General features: G+C 40.3%; 1 protein-coding gene across 2 annotated transcripts; it reads right to left on the bottom strand.

Moving 5' to 3' along the window:
* Positions 1 to 1,961: 1,961 nt before the first annotated feature.
* LOC124273528 (E3 ubiquitin-protein ligase mind-bomb-like) lies at positions 1,962 to 24,563 on the bottom strand. Of its 2 annotated transcripts, none has more exons than XM_046708811.1 (18): positions 24,303 to 24,563; positions 23,377 to 23,548; positions 19,272 to 19,378; positions 18,215 to 18,415; positions 13,512 to 13,633; positions 12,884 to 13,003; positions 12,273 to 12,377; positions 11,815 to 12,007; positions 11,093 to 11,268; positions 10,336 to 10,484; positions 9,702 to 9,864; positions 9,458 to 9,618; positions 6,753 to 6,876; positions 6,484 to 6,586; positions 5,988 to 6,067; positions 5,715 to 5,857; positions 4,845 to 5,075; positions 1,962 to 3,477 (listed from the first exon to the last, which is right to left on the bottom strand). In XM_046708811.1, exons 1-18 carry the CDS (start codon positions 24,529 to 24,531, stop codon positions 3,060 to 3,062), a joined length of 2,997 nt encoding a protein of 998 aa, XP_046564767.1. In that variant the 5' UTR covers positions 24,532 to 24,563; the 3' UTR covers positions 1,962 to 3,059. The 2 variants fall into 2 exon arrangements, with proteins under 2 accessions (XP_046564767.1, XP_046564766.1); XM_046708810.1 differs by having other exon boundaries at positions 11,791 to 12,007.
* Between the last annotated feature and the right edge of the window lie 3,149 nt (positions 24,564 to 27,712).

Consider the following 27,712-nt stretch of genomic DNA (forward strand, 5'->3'; position numbering starts at 1 on the left):
GACAACGTTTACGTCATCACGGGATCAGACCACGACGTCCCGCCATACGGCCTATCCTGACACAACGTCATCGACAAGCTCGCCGAATGTGGTGCCGAAATCATGTCCGAGTGAAGATCCAATTCCTCTCCCGTGTTGCAAGTGCCAAACGTCTGGTGATTGTGCCAGGACCTGTACATGCAAAATGGTAGGCTGTTGTTGAATGAATGAATGAATGGTTTATTCTCATGAAGATCACGCAATAGTGACATAGAGAGAAAAATACAAATGTACATATTTGTTTCATAGGAGCATACGTAGTCCGGTTTTCGCATAGTTGCTTATTTTTAACAATGGTGCTTTATGCATACAAGACATGAGGGATATACATTTATCTAAGGATGGATATCTACAATAATAGTTTGGTAGGAATGAATTTATTACATTACTTAAACACGGACAATATAACAGGAAGTGGAGTTCATCTCCTATTGTGTTCTTACAGTGTACATAATCTTTCTTCTTTAATAATATTATACCATCTACCTGTTTTTATTGAGAGTTTATGGTTACGAGTTCAACAAGTTGTTCAAGAAGTGTATCGGCCTCCGAATTCCGTAGCATTTTACAACTTGTGTGTGCAATGAAAACCACGTGACATTGGGAAAACCCACTTAAAAATCCCTACTTCCGGCCTCCGTATAGCTGCGTGATGCGTATTCGGGCACTTTTTTTAGCGTATGCAAATTCACGCACTACGCACTGCGTATCACGCATCACGTTTTATACGTGTATGGAAACCGCTATACTATTTTAGTATAAAGTGTTGTATACGCATTACGCCCTACACACTACCCATTACGCATCACACACTGCGCGCACATGGAAACCCGGCTTTAGTGTGTATGGTTTTACGCCTTTTAAAGCAATATTACATCAGTCTCATGGCGGAGACTGGAAATTGCCTTCACCACACTCATGTGTGAAAAGGAATCCATACGTAAGTAGTAATAGTTTTCGCGAGCTATCATGTCCTGTCTAGCCAGAAGCACCCTCCACACACACAATTGACATTCAGAAAGTAAACGTACTCCCCTTCTGTACCACAGACAGTAGTTCATTGATCACTATGAAAAAGAGATGATTCCAGTCGCGTACTTGGTTGGCTCTTCATCGAAACACTTCATGCTGTCCATGAACATGTACACAAGTTAACTGACCATCTGACCACATGTGTTTGGTCACCCACGGATGAAATACTAAATGCATGGAAGAACATAATCGGGGAATAGTAAGTCCAGTTTGATGCTGACGAGCTAAAACTAAATGAACCCACAACTGCAACTTGGAAGCCGCTGTGGCTGAGTGGGTTAGATGGCAGACTTTGTGTGCCTGCGATTATGTGTCTGACTTCAGACACGGAGCAGAACACATACTGGCACGGCTTCCACGGCTGAAACTATGAATACACAATGTCATTTAGAAAGCGGTCAGTTGAAACACGACTTATATTTCGGATTACACCTTCTCAGTAGAGTGTGGGTTCGACTCAACCCAACAAAAGTAGTAGAATCGGTTCTTTTCTGAGAACCTGTACCCCCAGATATAACATATGTTGAATTTATCCACTTTCTAAATGACATTGTGCATTCAAACCGCAAATGGTCATTCGATGGTAGTGATGTTGATGTAGCTGGGTCTTGGGCCTTTAGTTTGCAGTGTTTCACAGACTATTTTCAGAAATGTAAAGTCTCCACATTCAAAGGAGACATGGAGGCAAGATCTGTGGAGGCAGAGATGAAGGTCGCAGGGTGGACCTGGGGACAGGTGCAGCAATGTGCCCAGGATATACAGCATTAGAAAAGTCTAGTAACAGCCTTATGTGCTAAGAGCACTAACAGGATTAAGTAAGTAAGTAAGGTCTTCCGTTAATCAAGGAACTCACACGTGCTATTGAACAATTAGAACTCACAAGAATGACAGAGTACATTCATATTTTATTGAAGCAGTAGTTTAATTCAAGGTACATAATAGAAACATGTTTGTAGCATTGATATTTCGTTAAACAAACTACTATTTTAATGTTTTCCTTGATACATTATCTATGAATCCGAAACAAAACCACTTGTAGGATTCAACACAAAGTATGACTGAAATTCATAGTTTCCAATAGACAGAAATATGTCATCAAATCTCGGTTAAGACTGATTTTCTTAGGATGTTCATGCGCATGAGATACTTTTACACAGTCAGAGATATGAGTTAATTGGAAATGAAAAAGTCACCAATTATACATTGCATTTGTCTTACTCCTTCTACTGACAACAGACTCAAACATTATTTTCAGTACTGAGCGTCATGTAAAAAGGGTGACATTGTGAGTAGAATATCAGCAAGTTCCCTTACAAACAACTCGTGGTAAATAGGTTTGAAATGTAACGTTTCCTCACATCAATTAAAACAGGCGTGGTTAAACTAGAATAACATGCTTATATATAAAAAGAAGTGGCGTGATTCTTCACTGGCGCATTCCTGAAAGAACCAACCGATGGTGGTCCTTTGTACGCTGTTGGTCAGTATTCCAGGTTCAAGAAAAGCGAGTGAGTGATTTCGGATTAAATTAAATATTTATATAATTCAATGTTTATAATGTACGTCGATCTGTACCGTTAACATTTTCAACGTTTCGCAAAGACTTTTAGAATATAAAATGAGCATTTTCGAACTAAAATAGATCCCACAATATTACGTCCATTTATAGGAACGTATGACTGGCCAAATCATTTACTCACTACGCCATCACAGCATGATGAAACACCTCTTGAAACGTAACGATCGCCGATGACTGTTAATTTGCCTTTACGGAAGTCATGGAGAACATTTTAGATACAACAAGTCTAAGATTAAAAGAAATATGGTACTTACGTAGAGAGTCAATTGATAAGGAATCTAAAGAAAGACAAAATGAATCCTGCCAGCAAGAGCAGGATATACTGAAGATTTCTTGTGTGCAGTCCTGGCACTCCAACCCCACCCCCCACCCCATCCCTCTGATAAATACACACACGTTAAATTGAGATTTAATGATATTCAATCAGATACTCGGGGTATATTTGACCTTCGCTGAAAAGCACGTAGATTCTCGGGTCTGTTTCCTTATCACATGCTGAGTCAGCGAGTTTAGTTTTGTTGCTGGCATCCAACACTGGGGGGCGCTTCAACTCTCGGTTCCCTTGCCTCGACTTCCCCACTAAAACTTTAGCCAAAAACATGAACTTGTGACGCCGGGCGTCTTCTTTAGCATAACCATCCGAGTACTTGGCATCCACAGCAAAGTACGCTCCTTGGCCAAGGAGGGCGCCTACTCTACTTCCGGCTAACCGGAAGTCGATGTTTTGGTGCGGGATGAGATCAGCCGAGTCTGGTGTGGTTCCGTGAAAGAGTTGCTTTTCGTTGGCAAGACCCCGACCGTATTCACGTTCCATGTTGACCTTTGCGCTGAAAACAACAAAGGTCGTAAAGTCTCCTATTTAGGAGGACGTGTGTGATGAGAATAAGGTGTTAACCATCCATTGCTACCACGTCTACAAGAAAGCATTCTGACGAACATATGTCAGTGCGCAAGTTGTTTTTTTACAAATGGATGAATCGTGCGCATGTACGCACAGTCCTCACGTTGTAACATGCATCTATACACATGGGGTGGCGTATGTCAGGCACCATGCACACGTGGAGATCCGGGTTAGAATTGATCTTCAGTAACCAAGGCTTGTCATAAGAAGCGACTAGCGGGATCGGGTGGTCAGGCTCTCTGACTTGATTCACACATGTTATTGTATCCAAATTGCGTAGATTGATGTTCATGCTGTTGATCACTAGAATATCTGGTCCACACTGGATTATTTACAGACCGCCACTACACAGCTGTAATTTGTGCGGCGTTAAACTAAACTCGCTCACTCAGGTATCATGCAGGGACCTATTAGTTTAAATAAACTTTCTGTATATACTAATTTACATAAACATAAACAACTTGCGTCCTGGCGTAAAACTGTATGAATTCACATTTTAACATATGAAGAATGAAGAATCATTTACATATTGTCATCAGACATAAAGTCGGCAGTCTGTGTGAAGGGGCGGTGCGAGGGGTGTCCCATAAGCTTAAGGTCTAACCATGAACGGATCTTCCAGATACAACAAACCTGCCTCTGTACACAGAACAGTACTAAAGCATGAAAATGTGTAACATGTAACATGAAAACCATGGACTGCACAAACTACAACTGCTCAAGTAGCAGTCAGCTTCGCACAGGACTGTGGCTTTATGATCTTTCCACATCCAGATCTTGCCACTCTTATTTCCTCCTCTTTCCACGGCCCAAATCTGAGCTCCGAGGCAGCAAATTTGAGACGAATGAGCACGTTATTACTACCGTGGGGTACTTTGTAGGGTTTTCGGTGGTTTTTGGATGGGTTACAAATGTTATAGAAGTCAAGGGTAACATTGTTGATAAATAGCTAGAAAGAGTTTCATACATAACGTATATTTCATGGTCAGGCTGGAAACCTCCGGGACACCCCTCGCAAGACCTTAGATGTTATGGATCTGAGTTATGGTGATCAGCATCCTGTAGTATTATTGAGACTGTGCACATGAAAGTCTGCAAGTCTTTTCTCAAAGTGAATACGTATACAAATAACAAAATGGCTCTGGGAGAGTATGGAATAGTCTCCCTGCTGTACAACTTTACCTCCAGAATAGTCAAGGTCTCGTGCGAACTTATTCAACTGCAATATGCAATTGATGCAATATGATTACAACTTTTGATGATTGTCACAAATACACATCGTATTATACTTACACAGTATACTGTTCCCACAATGCGACATTCTGGATACGGTAGATGGACACGATGCTCTTATTGGACAGCGTTTCTTCCACCTTTGATTCAACATGTCTGTATTCAAAGGACGTCACCGGGTTGGACTCACTCAGCTCCACCTTCAGGAACCCATCCTGTCCCATGGCTTCCCAGTGTGCTGGTAGACACTTTGATTGGCTCACTGACGAGGACAAGGGTCGCTTTGAAATTCTGAAAAGTCACATTTACATTATCAATCATATTTTTACTTACATATAACTGATGCGGTAGTGTAGGTATAGGTACAACAGCCTCTTATCATAATAACGAATTACGTGGTATATGTACCATTTTACATTTTAATTTGAAAAAGGAACTCATTTTCGGTATGACATTGAACTGCAAATTGTTCACAGCTTGAGCATTCTGCAGAACAATCGTAAGTGATTTCTAACGATTTAACCATACTAAGAGTGAGTGAGTGAGTGAGTATGGTTTAACGCCGATTTTAGCAATATTCCAGCAATATTACGGCTGGGGACATCAGAAATGGGCTTCACACATTGTACCCATGTGGGGAATCGAACCCGGGTTTCCAGCGTGACGAGTGAACGCATTAACCACTAGGCTACCCCCGAAGCCCCAACTATACTTAGTAAGGAACAGAACACTGATAACTACACATATACCTAATGGCAAATGGTTAGGGTTTCTTAAATATGAAAATGAAATGGCATCAGAAAGGTCACTGATTTGTCAATATGGCTGCCGCGGATTATCTGTTTCTTACTGTCAGTGATAGAGTGCTGTTGCTGCGTCGTTTCTGTTAAAGGTTTTGGAACTTTGTCTGATGTATGGGATCTGTCCTACCTCTCCAACATTACTCGCACTTCCTTGTTCTTCACGAAATCTAGAGGTGTCTTCCCGGCTTTGTTCGTCAATCTGATGTCCCCTCCTCGTTCTACAAGATGACATCGAATTTCAAGGGCCAAATCCGCGTCTTTTGGACCTTCCTGTAGACAGTGCAGACAGTTTTATCGAAAAAGTTCAACACAGACTAACATATTTCTATAGATAGTGACGACAGCTCACAAATAGATGTTTGACGCAATTTATCTCGTCCTATAAACACGAAAGACTCACAGCTCCGGGCAGCGTGCTGTCCATGTGGGTGGCGTGTAGAGGAGAATTTCCTTCCTGGTCTTGGACGTTGATCTCCGCCCCTACAGATCAGTAAATGTTGTACAGTTTTGTATATCATACTGCATGTAAGCCCTACTTTATATAGTCTAGGAGCAGTTGGACATTCTGTAATTCACAGACTTGTAAATCATACTGCATACAAACAATACTCATTATATTCCAGGGCATATGGACATTCTGCAATTTACAGACTTGTATGTCTTTCTGCATAAAAGCTATACTCTTCATATTCCAGGTCATATAGACATTTTGCAATTTACAGACTCGTATATCATGCTGCATGTGAGCTATACTCATAATGTTCCAGGGGCAATTTACAGACGTGTATAGCATACTGCCTGCATGTGGTTCTTACCAGATTCCATGAACAGCTTGGCATTCTGCAGATTACAGACTTGTATAACACACTGTTTGTTCACATGTAAGCTTCACTCACCAGATTCAAGGAGCAGTTGCACAATCTGAAGATTACATCTTTGTACAGCCATATGAAGAGCTGTCTTGCCGTTGTCGTCCCGATCATTGACATTGCAGCCAGCCTACGGATGATGTTACAAAATCAACACAGCGGGTCATCTTTTAGAATTTATAGAACTTGCGAATAAATGCCGTATCGTTAGAAGCAGACAGGTATCTCTCATTGCCGCAGAGGTTTGGAAAAACGTAGAAGTAGATTTATCTTTTAAGCCTTTTTATTCACCTTACCTTCACCAGGACACCTGCCAGGGCCACAAAACTCCGGAATGCTGCGATGTGTATCGGGGTGAGGGCGTTGTTCATGGGGACGTTGACGATCTTCGGATCTCTCTTTATCAGTGCTTGTGGAAATCTGTAAAATTAAGGAGCTGTATCAATCAGTAATTGGACTTAGTGGAATTTCTTTGCAAGGATTCCGGGTTATGTAGATCGTTTACCAGTTCAACGTGTTATGAGAGGTTTCTTTTCATAATTTGTAATTTGTAATATCACATTGATTAAATGATAGTTAATATGGGTCACACTGTTTTGAGTGTGGGTTTTGGATCGCATCTCGCATATATGTTCAATGGCAAAAGTATTTGTAGCGGCAAGCCTTTTTGATAGCGCTTCAGAGTTGCCTCCCTTGGTTGGCTTTATTTTGTTTCAGGATCTTGTCACATCGTGTGTTCGAGAAACTGCCGTAACGTTCTGCGAGAATATTGATGGAGCCTAGTATAGCTTAGCTAGAATGCCCGAGATCCGTGTAAGAGCTATATAAAGGCTGGTTGTTGAGTTGTGCGACGGGACATTACACACCGCGCGGAAGATTTATACACATCTGTCTGCCATCATCAAGTTGTTCAAGGTGCTTGTCTATTCAACTGATGTCGTTGCAAACACCCTTCCATACGTGTATTTGTTCTCATTGTGAATGTCAAGACTCTTGTGTGTTAACATTTTATATTTGTGACCCAATAGTTTAGATTTGTGACTCAATTGCATTGTACTAGATATCTGTAGTGTCATTCATTGTAGCTTGCTCATTGTTTGTTCAATACATTATTGAATAAATTAGACTTGTCTGAGTTCTATTTTGCTGGTTCAAAGAGGACTCTTAAACCTTTTGTCACGGCAAAGTATTAACCGTAACATACATACTCTTTAACAACACAAAACATGACAGTTATTTCCAAAGATAAAGATCTGTTGTGGCGGTTTACCCAGTTAGGTTTCCAAATCATTTCAAAACAAGTTCCAATGATTAAATTATCTATCGTACGGTACCAGTAAAACAGGCTCTGCTAATATAAACTCTGTCAAAAAAGAAACGCAACCCCTGTCCTCAGATATGAAAAATTCGTTTGAATGAAGTTATTGCTTCCAAACTAAATTTTATTCGAATGTATTGAAATTATACACGTAATTAATGAAGATTACCATCCAAACAACTGCATTTGTACGCATAAGTGTATTTTATTGCTTATTCCGTCACAACGCATGAAATGACCCTCATGGTGACTTCGCACAAAAAAAACACATGCAAATCATGAAAATGGCAGTTAATGTAGGGGTGTATAAAAGCCCATGTGCTTTCGTATTATATTCATTCATTTGTCGCCGAAAAGCTGTGCCACGATTGAGTGCTGCCGACCGAAATATCGCCATTGGTCGTGTTCAAGCCGGAGAAAGTTTTGGAACTGTTGCACGGCACCTAAATGTTCACAAAACAACGATATCCCGACTTTGGAGCCGCTACAACAACTTCAATTTGACCAACGATCGCCCGAGAAGTGGAAGGCCAAGAATCACGACCCCCCTTCAAGATCGGTACATCCGGGTCCATCACCTGCGTAATCGGCATGCCCTACCAACCGTGACTGCCACACAAATACCAGGTTTGAGGAGAGTGTCAGCTCAAACGATTAGGAACCGTCTGAAAGAAGCGGGTTTACGTGCCTGTAGACCAGTTGTTGGACCTGTACTACGCCCCCTACATCTCCGCCGACGACTCAGGTGGTGCAACAACGTAAGGATATGGACTTTACAAAACTGGAGGCGCATCTGGTTTTCTGATGAATCCCGTTTTCTTTGCAACGTCACGACGGAAGAAAACGTGTGTATAGGAGACGTCATGAACGTTTTGCGCCCATCTGCGTCCGACAGGGGACAGATTTGGCGGAGAAAGCGTTATGGTTTTGGGATCCATCTCATACAACCAGAAATCAGACTTGGTGATCGTTGAAGGAACCTGACAGCCCAACGTTACATCAACCACGTATTACAGCCTCACCTTCTCCCGATTATTGACCAACAGACACAGATTTTTCAACCAGACAACGCCCGGCCTCATACTGCACGTGCAACAATGAACTTTCTGCAGAATTCCAACGTCAATGTCTTGCCATAGCCCTCTAAATCACCAGACCTCAACCCTATTGAACACCTGTGGGATACTCTGGGTCGACGCGTACGTCAACGTCAGCCGCCGCCACAGACGCTGCAACAGCTCGGCGTTGCACTGCAGGAGGAGTGGAGAGCCATTCCCCAGGAAAGAATCCGGCGTCTTATCCGTTCTTGTCCAAGGAGATGCCGTGCAGTGATTGCAGCGCGTGGTGCTCATACGAGATACTGAGAAAGACGCCCCCCTGGTGACAAACTGGTGTCTGTGAGATGACTTTTGAAATGACAATTTTAAACATGCCCATCTTGGTTATTATTCTGCCAAATTTCAGACTTCTGTCTTAAATAATAAAAATGCTGTGTCGTCTTAAAACTTCAGATCAAAATCTCTAAAATACAGGGGTTGCGTTTCTTTTTTGACAGAGTTTATAAAGGCACAATTGTCAATCTGTCAAATGATCTATCGACTGACAATACACAAACTCGCTTTGGCATCATTTTCAACGATTCAGTGATCTGTCAATGGAGAAAGCTTCAGTTGGTTAACTTACTCTGTTGCCCCAGAGAGCGACACACATGCTTCATGGAAAGGGTTGCTGCCTTTAGAATTGGCGAGTCTCAGATTCAGCTGGGCACACTCCAGGAAGGGATCAAGAAGATGCTGGTTATGGGTTCTGAGTGCATCATGAAGGGGCGTATCTCCATCTTCATCCTAAAGAATAGATACAATTATATTAACTCACTTTATGTATTGGCTAAAACTCACTGCCTGAACTATTACAAAGCTGCGCCTACCTGTGTGTTGGGATCACACTTGTACTGTATGAGTGCCTTCAGACACCAGGTGCTGGGGTCCTTCTTGGCCACTGCCAGATGTAATGGTGTCAGTCCCTTGTTGTTCTTCGTGTTGCCCCGTGCCTTGGCGTCCAGCAGTATCCCTACCACAATGGGCTGCTCTCTGTTGACATGACCAGCATTGTCTCAATATAAACCTGATATATTTCTTTAGCCACCCGGTCTCTATGTCACATCAACAGGAATGTGGATATTGAGACTTAGACATACTGAGGACAACCGTCATGAGGGTGTCTCAAGTAAAAAGGTGACAAGTTTAGAGTCACGGGGGTGACATTTTTAAGCGTCACGTGCTACTCATTCTGAGTGAGTGAGGGAGTGATTGAATATGGTTTCACGAAGATTTTCCTGCAATGTCAAGGCAGGGGACACCAGAAATAATTGGCGTCACACGTTGTACCCATATACAATGTACCCATTCAACTGGCTCTTCGGCGTAACGGGCGAATGCATTAACTACTGGGCTACCCCACCGTCCCTCCTTTAGTGGTAAATTCTGACACATTGTGATTTAATCACAAGTTGTATTCTGATAAAAGCAGTGCGTTAACCACTACTCTATCTCCCTACTCACCCTGACACAGCATAGTGCAGAGGTGTGTCTCCTTCATCGTCGGCTTTGTTCAGATCAGCCTTAGCACCGATCAGAAGCTTGACTATGTCAGCATGACCTTTGTAACACCCCGTCTGCAATGCCGTCAGGCCATCCACTGATTCGTTCACCTGATTCATAAATAAATCAAGATCATTTGATCAGTAGGTTCATAACAATAATCACCTACAAATAAGAATAAATTATTTAGATTCAGTACGAATTACGCCAGCCAATGCTTGTAAGGTGTGAATTGTTTTTAATGTGCTGTCAAGAACGTAGAAGTGATAGAATTATGAACGCAACGTTTAACCCAATTTTGACTCAGTTTACCTGGTAAAGGTGAAATGCATACCAGTATAGCAGTATTTAACTGCATTTAAGCAATGGACACTTGTCACAAATGTAGAGTTTGTAACGCGAATTTGTTGTGGGATGGCAAATAGCCTGTATGGGACACAGGGCTAAACATATTGCACCATCCCTTGGTGGTTCAGTGTTATTCTTAGAATTCTGTGAGTGACCTGCCCATGACGCTGCTTTGAACCATGCACAGCTATTACATGTCATCACAGGACCCTTGTAGAGGACGTGCCAAAAAACCAAGAATCATGATTGGGACGAATCAGGAATTCAAACCCACAATCAGCAGATCCTGTCAATGTACGGGCAGTAATTTTGTCTTATGTCGTAAGAGCCTGAGTGAACAATGTTAATCTCGTTACGCCGGCACAGGTACCTTGTCACCAATAGACTTGACAATGTTTTTCACTGTTTCCGTGTCGCCGTTGCTGACAGCGATGACGAGGCCTCGGGCTGTTATGGTGCTGCTGGATGATGCGTTGGGCTTGAACAGAGCACTCGCTCCAGGCTTCAGAGGGCCTAACCGAACCTGAGCCACACCTTCGGCTATGTCTGAGAAAGAAGAATGCAGTGAATGAGCTTTGGAAGGACTTTTTGAAAACAAGGAACGTTATACTCATTAAGATTGCAGAGAGTGGGAAAGTTCAAGGTTTGCCATTTTCATTTTCATCCACCACATCAGATGAACCGCTAACTGACCAGCGAACAACTCTCTTTCCAGCGGATCCTACTTTCACACAAACGCAACTGGTTGCCTTTGATCCATGAGCTATCCGATTTCCCAAAATTGCAACAGTTCACCAAAGGAATCTTTAGCAGATGTTCCTATCAGGGTATGAATGGCTTTTGCTCGTTTTCGTACTAGGATTTCATGCTGTTTTTGAAAAACCCGTAACAATTATTGTAACAATATTAAACAGCTCAAAAATATTTTTTCTTTATTTAAAATAATGGTAAATGCTAGTTGTCAACCACAAAGTTGTTGGTTGTTATTATAACCAGTGATATGTACTCTGATCAAGTAATTTCCTATCCGTAATTCATGATGTTTACTGTTTAAATATTGTATCTTACCTGCTGATGCAGATTTATAAGTACCATCAACATCAGATGTAGAGGAGTCTGAACTGGTGCTTTTATTAGCCCCGAAAGAGATGCCGAACCCTGACAAGGCCTCTCCGTCCTGAGGATCACAGCTGACGGGACTGAAGAACCACTTGACTGGCCCAAAGGCCACCCTCAGATCCCCGTCCTTGTCGATCTCAACCACCTGGCCGGTCTTTCCGAGACACTGTGGATGAAGAAGGGTTGCAATAAAGTACAGGGACAGGTTTGTTACTCCGATCATACCTGAAGAGAATTTCACGGTTTCATTATTTATTTTTTATTCTTATATAAATCACGAAACACGTTACAGTAACTCCCGGTGACAGTTTCTAAACTGATTGGTCGAACATTGGATAAATCGAACGTTTGTCATGTCCTTTTCGTCAACGACGACAAGAAGACAGAAAATACAGTAATGGCGTGTTACTGTTGCATTGGCCAACATATACATTTTCCATTTTGTCATTCCATCCGCCATGTCCGTTCTGGAGATCCACGGCAGCGTTGTAGTTGTTGGTAATCTTCACAACGTCCCCGACAGCAAACGTGTGAAGCTGCAATAATCAGATCGACCAAGACGTCATCAAAACGTCTTCATCTGAGAATGGATGGTGTTTGAGTGAATGCGTGCTCAAATTAAGATTGTAATGTAAGGTGGAACGTACACAATGTATACATATTTCTTTGACATTCAAGGTTACAGTCAGTAGACTCTTATGGATGATGAAGTCTTTCAATTATGTTACAGGTTATAATACTTTCTGAGCTCTGAACAAAACCAGAACAGTTTGGTTTTAGATTGAAAAGGACTGAATTGATAGAAACAAAACTGGTTTAAGCCGTTATGTTGAACAGCATATCTCGACTGATAAGACAAGTATGATACTTTAGGGATGACAACCGCTTCATTAAATATATTATGATGCCCCGTTTCGCTAAAGATTCTTACACCGTTGTTAAGCAGGAATGAGAGTATCATACCTTTCTTATTATTCATCTATTTCTGAAATGCCAATCAAACAGATCATGCCACGACTCATATTGCCCAGGCACTACCTACCCTTGTCAAAGTCGACTTCACCAGACCATACTTCTCAGCATCTGGGTACTGTACATGTGCAACAATGATCTTTCGGTCTGGAGAGGGAAGACCGATGACAGTACCAACCTCTGCCAAACACTAGAAATACAAAAAATGTCATTATTGGCAGATGCAATAAAGCGTTCACGTCCCTAGTATGGTGATCTACCTTCAGTTGTTGGCAATATATAGCCCGGTTTTATATTGTATTGTCAACTATAGTTAAACTGTTTTAGATTTAATTACTAGTTTTAAATTATTCTCTGTGCTACTCTAGTTATTTTACAGTCCTTCGATGACTGATTATTTAGCAACTTTAATTTATTGTTTATGTAAAACATTTCTCGTCACTATGTGGCTGAAATATTGCCGAGGTGACGTTAAATTCTAACTCACTCACTAAAGCGTTCACAAACTCTGTGAGAAGCCCATTTCCAGTGTCCCCCGCCATGAAATTGCTAGAATATTGATAAAAGCGGCGTAAAACCATACTCACTTATTTACGAAGTCACACCCATTATCTGTGACCTCAACGGATGACGAGTAATAACTGAATATATCAATGTTGAAATCAGCATGATAAAGAAGACTGCTTCAATGTACGTACCTGTGACATGCTGTCACGATAAACAGTCAAGTCCGTGTGCGTGCGTTCAAATATATCTGCGTCAACCTCTACTTTCACTTTGTCCCCAACCTCCAGGCGAAATTCAGTGGGATTCACAACATCTGTAACAGCGAAACTACAATTGTGAACACGTTTCGATAATATGTGTCTGTTTCCAAATTGGTTTTATCTTTTGAGACATTTCATGAACTAATAACAACGCTTTTATGAAACTGAAGTAATTGAAATAATGTTATAAGAAACAATTCCAGTTCAAATCGACCAACATTTGGGGATCGCCCCAGTTCATGTCATAGATTTGGGATTTTTGCTTGTAATCAATGCTACTGTAAGTTGATAAAAGGGAAACACTCTAAACTCTGTCATACTTTCATTATTCTGTGATTGGCGTGATGTTTTAGTCCAAATGGGTCCCCACATGTGACGTTTTTCTCAGATAAAACCCTTGATTTGCTCGTCTATACCTTACACAGATTAAACTAAAAGATTAGAAACTATTGCATCATAGAGCTTAAAATATTATAAAGTCTGTTGAAATAAATTGATATTAAGAAGTCGCAATAATATGCCAAAATATGTATAATTTTCATTGCAAAATGTAGTATTTCGGGATTATAGTGCCTTTCCTTCATATGCGAAAGGTAATATATATATATATTTAGTTCCGGTACTGAAAGGCCACAGGCCTGTAGTACCACACATTTATAAAATCAATATTTACACGCACATGTAATATACATGAAGAAGAGAAAATAACCAACTGTAGGTTACATTGTGTTCTGAGATATAATCTGTCCTAAACAACATGGCATAGTAAGCAAACATGGACAAGTTTTGAAGTATAGTATGGTGTTGGTTGTTTACAATGCTGAAACTTTATAAAGGTTTGGATGGGCACAATAATATTTTTTGATATACAACTTTGTCAGGGAATTATAAGCAGGGCAAATTAAAAGAAAATGATATTCATCTTCTATATGGTTAAGATCACATAGTTTGCAAGTTCTATTTTCTTTTTTGACATTTTTAAATCTTCCACTTTCAATAAATAAATCATGTGAAGAACATCTGAATCTGCTTAAAGCTATCCTATACTTTTTAACGTTTAGACATGAAAGATCTATTTCGGCGTCAAAAGTACATTTAAACATCTTATAATGCAAACATGTACTGGAAGGTGATAACTTTTCAAACCATTCTTGCAAATAGATATCTTTTAATCTTCGTGTTAGTTCTAAAATAAACTTACCCTCAGAATCAACATACTGATCGTTCCATGCAAAACCAAACCCTTTCGAGAATAGAAAATTTCTAACAGAAGAAACCTTATTTGTGTGTCCATTTTTATCGAATAGCATCATCATATTGTAACATTTCTTTGGTAGCCTATAAGAAGGCATCTTCAGTAATTTTAACCAGTATTTTATAACTCTGATATTTGAAAATAAGTACATCGGGTATATACCACATTCTCCATACACCATTGTATTCATCGTATTGGATTTAACGCCAAGAAATATTTCACATGCTTTCAATTGAACTCTTTCAATAAAAGTGGCTTAATTTTGGCATCAAATATTTTTAAGTATGAACTTATACCTATGTCTCCAAGTGCATTTAATTGTTTAAAGATACCTATCATGTCCTTTTCTGCTTGCAAACAAGCGTAATTAACATGTGCTCTCCAAGATAAACAATTACTGAAAAACATACAGAACATACAAGACGTATACAGCCTTGTCTTACTCCGAGTTTTAGTTCAAAACAAGCTGAGAATTCATTGCTATTCTTAACACAAGCTTTAACATTTTCATAGATATTATGAATCAACTTTTTCATTTTAGGACTTAAACCGTGTGTATTAAAAATAGACCATACCTTTTGTCTGCCAACTGAATCAAATGCGGTTTCGAAATCACCGAAAAGTGTATAGAGTTTACCACCTTTGGTGTTGAGGTATCTCTGTATAATACTTTGTAATATAAACATATTGTCAGTAGTCGTATATCCATGTCTAAATCCTGCCTGGGATTCATTTATTTTATTCAATGCCTCTTCCCAGGTTACTAATCGTCTGTTAATGATAGAAGTGAAAACCTTACTAAAAATACTCAAAAGAATAATGCCTCTGTAATTATTTGGATTATCGATACTGCCTTGTTTATGTAGAGGGACAATAATACCGATTGTCCAACAAATGGGAAAAATAAAAGCAATCAGTGTATTGTAATAAAACTTGTATGTTTCATCAGTCTGGGTGTCAGCAAGTAGAAATGTGTAACTGTACCAAAATGATATGTCGCCATGTCACATTTGCATAATTTATCTTCAAACTGTTCGAAAAAGTGCCCAAAATGTTGAGCGTTTTCCATGTTCCAAACCTATCGTATTCGATCGAAAAATCCGGGAACATTTGATCAATTGAGAAAAAAACGGCACTGGGACACGCGATAAGTCGACAGTGTACATGGGATTGCAGGCACATGGGGTGGGTGAGTGAGTTAAACTTTTAATTCGCATCGGCAGTATTTAAGTCATATCTTGACTATATCAAGTTATAGATTAATAATAATTAAAGGTAAATTATAAAAACCTGTCAACAAAGGACAGTAAACCAACTTGTTTATCACAGATATAAATGTAAAAGTAATAATTAATTCTCAACCATTATAAAACACGGGCTATAGATCGCCAACAACTGAAGGTGCATCACCAAACCAGGGACTATGGTGACTTACAGTACATTTGCTTCTTGCATGGACCCTAGCTGGATTTAGACCATCCCTGCAGCTGTTAGCAATTTACAACGAGGAGAGTTCTATGAATATACAACTTCTTTAATATAATATGAGCGACGTTTTCGGTGTAGCTACTAACACCGTTATCAAATACGGTGATAACGGTGTTAGTAGCTACACCGAAACGTCGCTCATATTATATTAAAGAAGTTGTATATCTATAGAACTATCTTCGTTGGTCATCACACCAACTTCTAAATACCACTCAAAAAAGTTAGCAATTTAGACAAATCTAGCCATACATCAATAGAACACATATCCTACGATTATAAAGAGGTAGCTTTAAATTTACTTTGAATGTTTTGGGACTTACGTACCCTCTCAGCCGGCCAATAATTTTACCACTTTAACCCCCTTTGAGGATACAACCACTAACAATCTCAGCTGCTCAATTAAACTACCAATAATAGAATATTTATTTATTTACAAACCATTTACAAAAAATTATCTAATAATTATATTTCTTTTCGAAAATCAATAATTAAAGGATAATTAACATTAAAAAGAATTGTTTTCCGCGAAGCAGAATGCGTTTTGGCGTACGTGTCCCATATGCAGTACGTATTTAGCAATGTATCCATAATGCGTTTATTGATGTTTCTTAACTGACACAAACGTTCTCAAAACCGTAGCTTCTTCGCGGAAAATGGAAGCCCATCGTTTCAGAGAATCAAGCTCAACATGAATATTTGCTTATGGACAACAGTGCTTTGATTCGGTTGTATTTAGAGATCATGCAGTACCAATACACTTGGCATTAATACAAAGGAAGCTTTCCTGAAATCACTCCCCATTTTTAATATTTCTACTAGGCTATACCTATTAATATCAATTTCTCAAAAACTAACAGATTTTTTAATATCTTAGTGTTTATGTAATTAAATATTAATGATAAAAGTTTAATGACTGTGCTGTGTTTCTGTCTTAAATATGGTGGAATTTCCGTTTTTGTGCTGAGCGTACACAATAAATAAGAAAATTAAAAGAAGAATTATGATATGTTATAATATGTCCGATTAATACTTTCAATCTTCAATCAAGTTATATCTATTACGACTATCAAATGTTGCTGGAATCACATATCAAATTAAGGAGTCTTTTCTGGAATCGCTTAAAATTTTACCAAACTTGACTCATAACCTAGCTCATATAGCAGAAAAAAATAAGGTTTGTCGGGAATGATTTTCTTTAACTGCTGCATTTGATAGAAAAACGCTACTCCCCCTCCCCTACACTCTCCCCCTCTCCCCACCCCTCTGAGCAAAGATGACACCAAGAACAACAACCCGAACCAACATCATGTATAAAAATGTCGAGGAAACTAAAGGCAACAATGAGAACAAGTAGTTAATACGCTTTGGCCTCTACACTCGTCCAGTGAACCCATTCCTTCATATCTTATCAAACAGCATTACTGACCAGCCAGAAAATCATCACACATAACACAGCATTTTAACGGAAATCCCCAAACCTAAGTTCGTGCTCCTAAGAATATAATATACTCCGTCAGTTCGTTTTCCCTATGTTACAGAAAATAACATCCATAGATTCCAAACCTGTTGGTCTTTTTATAAAATCCAATCATTGAACGTGTATTCAGGTATTTTCACACAAAGGGCGCCCATACACACACTCCAGACACATCTCAACACTCAAACACTGTACATATGCAATCAGACAACCATGTAAGACAGAAAAAGAATTAACAGTATCCTTTTGAAATGCATCAAGAAATATTGATATCCACGTTATTGACAACAATGACAAAAATATCATTTGCTTCCGCAAAATGAATGCATTGTTACTTCAGGCTTCGCCTGACAGTAATGTTGGTTTAACATCCTGGATGCCCAGAAAGGTGATGTGTTGTTGATGTCAACTCACCGAGCACCGGGAGATGGGCCTTGTAGTAACTCCAGCCTTGAGTCTCGTCCACTGTTATGACGTCTACCTTGCCCTGGGCTCCTATACGGTATGACTTCAGACTGTCCTGTCCTCCCCTCCACCTCACATTGACAGCCCCACGACTGTACACTCCCGACCACGCCCCGAGCTGTACGACGTCCCCGGTGGTTCCTTCTCCACCTGCAAACGTAGAAACCACAGACATGCCATGGTTGGATACTCTCTGTGCACCAGAATATCCCCTGAAGATTCTAGAACTAGTCTTCAGCAATCCATGCCTTTCGTAAGAGGCGACTAACGGGATCGGTAGGTCAGGGTCGCTGATTAGGTTGACACATGTCATCGTATCCCAGCTGTGTACATTGATGCTCTTGTTAATCACCGGTTTGGCTCGTCCAGATTCGATTATGTGCAGATCGAAGTCATACAGCTGATGATTCTATGCTTATTTACAGGTCAAGACTTGATCAAATTTAAGACTACAAATGTAAAGGTAAGATCGCCCTTTTATTGAGGCTCCCTTACAACAAAGGGTACTTAATACAACGACTGACAAAGGTGTGTATTAAAAGATGGAAGTAACGGTTGTCTTAACGACAGATGCTGATGCTAATACTGATAAACTGATCATTCGGAAACATATATCGATGTTGATACACCTTACCTGACCTGACGTATACGGGAGCGTATATATTGATACAGGCTCTAAAGTTATATTGAATTGAAGAACTATTTATTCGGATATAAATATTGAAACTGACACAGGCCTTTGTCATATAAAACACTGAGAAACTGACCATTCGAATATAGATATTGATAATGATACATGACCTTGGCTTATGTGAGAATGATGAACTGATTATAGGTTAAGCTTTTGCCTTATTGGACTCGTGAAACATTCACGGAATATTGACACTCCGGTTACTATCCTACTGAAAGCAATCAACAGAGCAATTTATCATCATTTTGCTGGTAAAGAATGACGCGACACTTCACTTTCATACAATTGCAAGAAGAATCATACATCAAAACTGACCGTATTGATCTTCATTTTTCCAGTGTGGTCCACGAATGACCTTTGCATTCTTGAATAGACCAATAGCACGTATTCGTTGAGCGCCAGAACGAGGCGGCACGCGCACCCTGAAAATATGAATAGAAGCAGATTGGTTTTTCACATCAGCTCGATCCTCTAGGTCATTCCAGTAAGCCTTTAAACTTTTTGTTTTCATATATAACAAGTGCTCGAAAGAAAGTATACAGTGTGTTTGACCAAACCTAAAAAGAAGAGAAAATCATTTTATAAATGAACATCTGTTGAATGTCAGTAGAGTGACTATTCAATTCAACAGCAAATGTACACAGTTTCATTTCCTACAAAGTCGAACGTACGGTTTGACTGACACTACAAATCAACAAGGCGTTTTTTTCTGCAAAATGGCATCAAATGTTGAATCAATAGTGAGTGTGAGCACCACTGGCTTCAAAACACGAAGAACGCATTCATGACGTAAGACGCCGAATGACGTTAGGCGTGATCCGTTGCCATTGCTGGCAGGAATTATTCCAGTTGTTGAGCGGTGACAGGAGGCGCTGGTAGTCTTCTGATTTGTCGATCTAGGTGTTCGGATTCATGTCGGGAGAACATGCTGATCACGGCGAAACAAGATAAATGGCAACGCATCTGGTCGCAAAACTTTAACTCTGTATCTTCGAGCATTCAGGCTGCCATGAATAACCACAAGTCTCGTTTTGAGATCACCGCAGAAATCCTCCCTACAGGTTCCAGGTTCCACTACACTATCCTGTATCAATATTGACGGTACAGAGTAATCATTTTGATTTCCTGGAAGTATTTCAAAGTCTTAGTTTCAGGAATCAATAAAATCAAGTGTAAGTTCTTACCATGCTGAGTGCTGAAAACGATTCCATCTGTTTAAGGAGTCATTTTCCTTCCTCGCCTAACATGTGGTAGGGTTCTCTAATGAGTGTTTTAGACTGCTGGGTATAATCCAACCCCTTTCGTTAAACTTTCTGGCAAAGTTCATCATCCAGCCTTTCATATGTTAGGATGTTAAAGCTGCTTAATGTGAAACCTATCCAATTTCTGGCCTGAATTCCATGATTTTTGTCGTTCATAATATATTTTAGGTTGATATGATCTAGGCAGCCCCAGTCATGCATGGAATTAAACCATGACAGCCTTCTAGTGTGAAATATGAGTAAAGTCCCATGGTATATGTATGATTATTAATTTTCTATATTAATGCAAACATACATTTTCCAAAGCATTGATGATATGAACATAAACTCTCAAAGCTCTCTTGTGGCATATAGACATGTAGGACAAGAAAACCTTTTGAAGCTTCATCCGATAATTTTTTCTGAGAAGCTACATGTATATATAATACATGAATCACAGATTTGCCTACGTCGGATGTTTCCTAATGTACCTACAGATTCCAATACACTAAATCAGAAGCATAGGCTCCTTGAGCGAATAGCGTTTGTAAACATCTGAAGTGATAGAGACATGTGTCAGCTGTGATTGGATGAAATAGTGGAAGACTTTTATGTTTTTCAAAAACTAGCCACAGCTTTTAGTATTTAGTGCTGTCATTTTCAACAACCATGACTTATGCTTAATATGAGTACAGATATGTTCAAGTAGGTGACATTTGGTGCGGAACAGGGGAAATATCTTCCTAATAACACCAACTGACTACATGCCATTAACGTATATCTTAATGATCCCCTTGGACGTAATAAGAAAAAAATAGTTTAAATTTTGTTGGTCACTTGGGGAAAAAGTTACTTAAGTAACTATCATTGAAATTTCTGTTTGTTTACGTCTCAAGATACGGGATGTGGTCGCAGTAAACGTAACAGCTTACCGGTTAGGTCAGAGCGCAATTAACGCGCATGACCTCGGGTCATCATTACAAGTGACTTGGAAGGACAGAGTTGTTATACAATACTGGACTTCCTGAACTGCCAGCGTTTATGTATAGGTATGCCACAGCATCAGAACACAAAGAAGATCCCAGATACAGTCTGCACCTGTACACTGACCCATGTTCCAGAAATAGGAAACCTATGACGCCAAATCTTTGAAAAGAGGATCCACAGTTATCCGAACAAAGAACTAGCATTGAAATAGAATGTTACACAAAATACAAAATAAAAGACAATGCTTTTTCATCAGAGATATTTCACTGATAACTACTAGTGTAAATAAGCTGCAAACAATATACCCTAAGTTCAAAGCTTCTCGTCAATACAATTACATATTGACATTATTGCTTCTTAAACAATGATAATCTTTGTTTTATCAGATCTGAGAATATATCCCTTGAGACATAACATTAATAACACTATTTCCTTTTCTGAGATACTTACTAGTGTCATGAAAATTATAGTAAGTTGATTCAAAATTTGGTAAAAGTCATTACAAAAGTTTAGGAAAACACACATAAAATTGTCCTGAAGCTTTCACCTCCTACAAACCATTGTGCAGTTTAATATGAAGCTCATTTTCCACATAACCATCAACAAACCTTGAACAATTTGTCCAAAACCAACATCTTAATTAACACTAGCTTTGGCTCAGTCTTCAAATATTAGTAACCTCCTCAAAAGCTGATGATTTATAAGAAGATCGAATAACATCAAATCTAGGTAATATATGTTTCAATATTAATTCTGTTAAAAGAAAAGTCAACTGAGATTTTTGTAACTTAATAATGTTATTCTGTTCCAGGACTGGATAATGCCTGACCAGGGCGTGACCGAATCGTAGACTTTGCTTTTTCAGATTCTCTGAATGTTGAAATAACTTTGATAACTAGCAATCACTTTTAGAATTATCTTATTAGTAAATATATTATTTAACAAAAATATCTAAAAGCAGGAGCCAACAAACTAAGTTAATACCAAGTGATTGTCCTGCCATAATATGCATAGTGTTTGTTTGCCTAGTTCTGCTTTAAAATCATATGAATAGGATATGTCAATCAATTAAATAATTATTTATAATTGATTAGATTATTATTTATTTTATTACCCGCCCACATTTACTTAAGAAAGAAAGAATCTTAAAACATACCTTGCTATCATTTTCAGTGAATTAATCAAAATAACAGTTGTAATATTACTCCTAAAATATACCAATATATGCGAATAATTTATGTTGTAACAAAACTTCAAATAATGTTCTCATAATTAAGAAATACACTATATTTTACTGCGTCCATTACTCCAGAAAGTCACTATTCTTCTCACATAGTTTTTGTATTTGATCCACATGGAGGATGGTAATTCAATTCAAGGTCCCATGCATCTCTTTATCAAAATTCTGAAATATTTAAAGCATGGTTTTATAGGCACCCATATGAACTATTTTTGATATTTGGATATTGCATGATAGGCAACTGCTGACACTGACTATATTTCCGAGTAATAAATAATATTACTCCTCGAATATTTAGCACCATTAACAAGATACTGTAGATTGTGCTTTTGAAACTTAAAACATCCTAACATATGTGACAAATTTAAGAATATCAAAGAGCGAAGGGAACAATATCCGCCACATTTTTGTTTCTGTCATCTTATGAACTATGAGTTGCGTCCCTTGGTGAACCAAGGCGCCTACGGTTTGAGATTTCGAATATCGATTCACCCTGATTGTGTTTCTGGGTTATCAACACCATACCCTGCTGGTGGATTTTATTAATAATAAACCCATATAAATTAAAAAGGAGCCCCAGGGAGAGAGATTCAGAACCTGGGGAAACCTAGGGAAACATAGACTTCCTTCATTTAGGGTTTTAGCATTGCAGGGAGGGCTCGGCTATAGGGAAAATAATATGGTTCAGGGACTGTGAGACAGAATAACCCTGACCCCAGTATCACACGATATCGAAAGAAAGAAATGAGCGTCATCTGCTGAAGCGCAGAAGGGCTCATGACTTCCGTGATGATGCCCTAGATATAACTGATTACATTATGGCAAATATGGAGACTGAAATATGTTTGTTATCTATAAAAGTCCCTAGATATATACCTCTCCAACACAACTCGCTGGAGAAATTGCTAACAACGCAAGATTGTGTATGCGTGACATTGAGACGCGTACTCACAGTGGTGAGTTGATGGTGAGACTGCGGAGGAAGGCGTGGTCTGTGTCGTGGCGTTCTGTGTTGTAACAAAGGGTGCACAGGATGAAGTTCGTGCATGTCGAGCACGTCCATATCATCCCTGAAATGTTAACTTCTCCACATCCATCACACAGGGCGCCTTTCACTTGGTCTCCTGGACAATATACAAAGGCATGTTAGTAAGATGCAAGCATAACTGTAACTTAACACAGAATGCATTTTTGATTCTAGAGGATTAAAAGGTAAAAATAATAATAATAAAATTCGATTCCTGCACGTCAGAGGTAAATCTTAATTAATCTCATCTCGTAAAACAATTCAGGAAATAAAATTTAATATTGTGGTGATCTGTGCTTTTATTGAATAAGTCTTCCTTTCAATAAAGGTATGTCATTTATAATGGTATTGTGGACCCAGGATCCCCAGTCATCTTATGAACTATGAGTTGCGTCCCTTGGTGAAACCAGGAGCCTACGGTCTGAGATTTCGAATATCGATTCGCCCTGATTGTGTTTCTGGGTTTATAAACACCATACCCTGCTGGTGGATTTTTTTAAAGTAGTAAAGTCGGAGAACTGCATTGAACTTTCCTTCCGCGTAAAGCTTACATGTCGTAATATAACTGGAAAATTGCTCAAAGCAGCGTTGAGCTGACTTCACTCACTCACTGTTGTGCATGTGTGATAGCTGCCTTTAATCGGAAACAGCAAAATACAACTGTACAGATAACATGTTCTAAAACTCTGAATATTTCTATATTTCATTGAAAACATCACAGCTTTACACACCAGGGTAATAAATATGTTTGAATTTTGGGCAGGATATTTTTTCAAATGTCACTGCTCAACAGTACGTTGTCACTGAGCAGAGTTCAAGAAATTATCTTCATATGTACACGAGTATCATACCTGTAGGACCTGAGTCAAACACCAGCAGCTCGAACTTGCCATCATATCCTGCCCGGTACTGGAACTCTCGGCCACTGTCCCAGATAACGGACACTTTGCCTTTTGCCCAATCAGAATCCTCTATCTTCACAACCGTTCCCACGTGACCTTCACCGCCATCTTGATCTCTCCCCGCCCAGTCGGGACCTCTGACCACTCTGATTCCCGGACATGGGTAGGTAGCGGTCATCTTGAGTGGACACACTGAAGGCAATGATAGAGAATAAGTTTCAAAATCAGCATTAGCTGAAAGTGGTGGTAAAAGTTCCTTATTGGACCATCCTGATGCTCGGACATTGTTTAAGTAGCGGTGAGTCTACACTATGACGACACTGTCAGAGAAAGAATTACAAAATGAGCATTAGCTTGAAGCGGTGGTAAACGTTCTACATGTGACCACTCTCATACTCGGACATGGGTCAGTAGCAGCCATCGTTTGGGGACACTATAGAGGCAATGGTAGACACATGTTTATTAAAGAGAAAATGTATAAGTATACAGCGGGTTATACATCATGCAACCATTTCTCGTGGTTGCGGTGCCACATCGGCTCAACCGGAAGTGCCTGTATAATCTTTTGCCATTAAGTGCTAGCCGATTGCGAAAGCTATGCTCATCAGTATAGCCTGATCACAATCCTGCGATTGCTAGAGCCATACTCATAATTGTCAGTGTCACCGAATTGGTATATAAACAATAAATTATGGACTAAAATACAATAAATGATTATAAAACCTGACATGTTCAAACAATCAAATGGCAACATCACAGAAGCAAAAGAAGCAAATGACGTCAAGATCTAATGCAGTCAATAGTCAACTGATACCTTTAAAAGGAAGGAAATATGGGGAAACTTGTGCAAGACCTTAAAAACAACAATCAGTTTGAAATGAAAACATGGTCTGAGCCAATACAACAAGCAGCTGACAATACGACCTGAGAAATAAACATTTAACTGACATGATAAAACACGTAAATATACACCTGCAGCATGACCCCCAAAAGTGAACCAATCACCTGACAATATGCCCTGAAACAATAGATACAATTTGTTTATCAATAGACCGATCCAGTCCCGGCCGATAAGCCCCGGGACTAAAGTAGTATACACAATGGGGGTACTAGATAAATTCCAACAAAAGCCTCTGTAAAGCTTCATTCACGAAATAAAGCTTTTGTCAGGCCCTTATCTCTCCCCGCTATTGTATATACCAGTTTTGAACCCCCAGTTAACTTCCTGGTCACTATGAACGCGAACCAACACTTTCCTGATCACGTGGCACTATTGTGATCGCCCTATGTCATGTTGACAGGAAACAGTTGAATGTGAGCTGGTTACAGGATACTATTGGGATTACTTGGTAAGGTAAGTGTTAAATATTTTGCTTGGGGGGTAACATTGTGTCGTATGGTATGACCAATAATTCCTCTCTAATTTGAAACCTCTCCCTGGTCCATCTTCAAGTAGTACAAGTTCGGGCTCGCCGGCTTTGATGTCCACTTTATCTACGCTTGTAAGTTCTGACTGACCATGTTGGGTCGGTGGCTCGTTTCGAGTGTCCCTTCATGTTCTCCCGGCTGGCTGACACCACTTGAGGTAGCCTCGCCACCCATTCCGTCAGATCATTTTCCCAGGTTGGCCATCTCTCGCATACTGGTGTCCGAATAAGCTACCGGCCAAAGTCCCATTGAATCTCAACGATGGCTTGACTGGCGATGAGCCCCGGTCGCCATGCCTGACCTGGATGATGTGTTTGGCTAGCAGTTGTAACATGGCACCCATGAACTCCCGTCCGGATCGACTTGCAGTTCCGGTAATAAATCCAGTTAAGGCTGCTTTGTATATGCGTTCGAACTGCGGGCTACCTGGGCCGAGTCTTTCGGGTTTAGGTTCGGCTTTCTTTGTAGCAGCTGGCCACGTCCACTTCCATTTAATTAGGGGATATACCTGTAACCTCCTGTCATTGGTAGGAACAGGAGGTCGCACTCGGTGAACGCTTTAATGGTACAGCAATATCGAACTTTTTTCTAGGCACGAAGCGTGGTGCCAGTAAATAGATCTGCCACAGGCTTTTGTTTCTTCGCCACGCTTTGGCCTCGTCTGGGGTACTCTCGCCATTCTCGACAAGCTTTATGTATGGCTAGCTCGGCCTTTTCCAGTACCCACACGGGCTGCAGCAAATAGCTTTCAAACTTTTCTCTTCCGTGACATCGTACATGCACCCATGTTCTTCCGTTCAATTTTCATGCCCCGTATAGCGCACGCAGCGATCCCGCCGATGGCTATCCAACGCTTTCGTGTCCATCGGCGACAGGGACGTCTTGTTTATCGTCAGTCTGTATATCCTGTGTCCTTTCGCTTTAAGCTTGTTCATCTGATGCTTGAAGGTGCGCCCCTGAACAGGGCCACCTTGAACTCCGGCGTGTTTGAAGTGTTGTTTCACCACGTACTTTTGACACCCTTCACCTGGTGGATCTCGCTATTGTCGGCTTTCAGGATGGAGTACATCTTGGGTCTCGCTCGTGTACTTGCTATGGGCGTGCCAGCACACTCGTCCTTCATCTTACCGAGGACCTTTTTGTTAACCGTGCTGTGCATGGCATGGTCCTGGGGTAGTCACTGGTGTCGGTATAAATGGATGTGTTTTTACCATGCCCTGTAAACGTCCTCGGTTCGAATCTCCATCAGCAGGAGTCCGTGTCCGCGGTACAGCACCGCACCCGTCGCCGCATCGTTTCATCAGTTCGTTGTAGTAAAAGTCGCACATCAGGTGTTTGATAAGTCGAGGATGCTCATCCCCACGCAAACAGTGGCCGGCTGAACTTGATGTGGCTCTTCCTCATATGTAGGGCCACCAGATCGTCGGTGAATATCTTGCTCTGGTTGAATGCCGAGCTGGCTATCAGTCCCTGAGCTTGTCTTCCTCTTCTGACCGGACCAGCTTCATGGTCAGTACGCTTTCGCGAGATCTTCCATTGTCTTACCGAACACCAAAGTTGTTCCGCGAGCCTTGTAGAGGTTCTTCGAAGACACTGTACAGCTTTTGCAGGTCTGTGTTCATTCTGATGTAGGGCCCATCCACGGCTCTGGTCGAACTTGAGCAATCTATGGGTTTTAGTCAAGCCTCATACCCAGCTTACAGGTACAGCTGCAGGTTACAATAGTGAATGATGTACTTGGTCTTGTTCATCAAGTTGGGGTACGAGTTTTTCAACGTTGGCTAGCTTTATTACCTCCACCCTCCGTTGGTAGTCGAACATCCAGTCCGTAGGGTTCACCATCAAACGTTCTGGGGCCAGGGGTAGCTGTTGTGTGACTTATGTAATGCTGTTGGGTACTCAAGTCAACTCCTCGAGTATGTAACCTACCA

This window comes from Haliotis rubra, unplaced genomic scaffold (assembly GCF_003918875.1).
Source record: "Haliotis rubra isolate DU_JTF1 unplaced genomic scaffold, ASM391887v1 Scf181, whole genome shotgun sequence".
In the NCBI taxonomy this organism is placed as follows: domain Eukaryota; kingdom Metazoa; phylum Mollusca; class Gastropoda; order Lepetellida; family Haliotidae; genus Haliotis; species Haliotis rubra.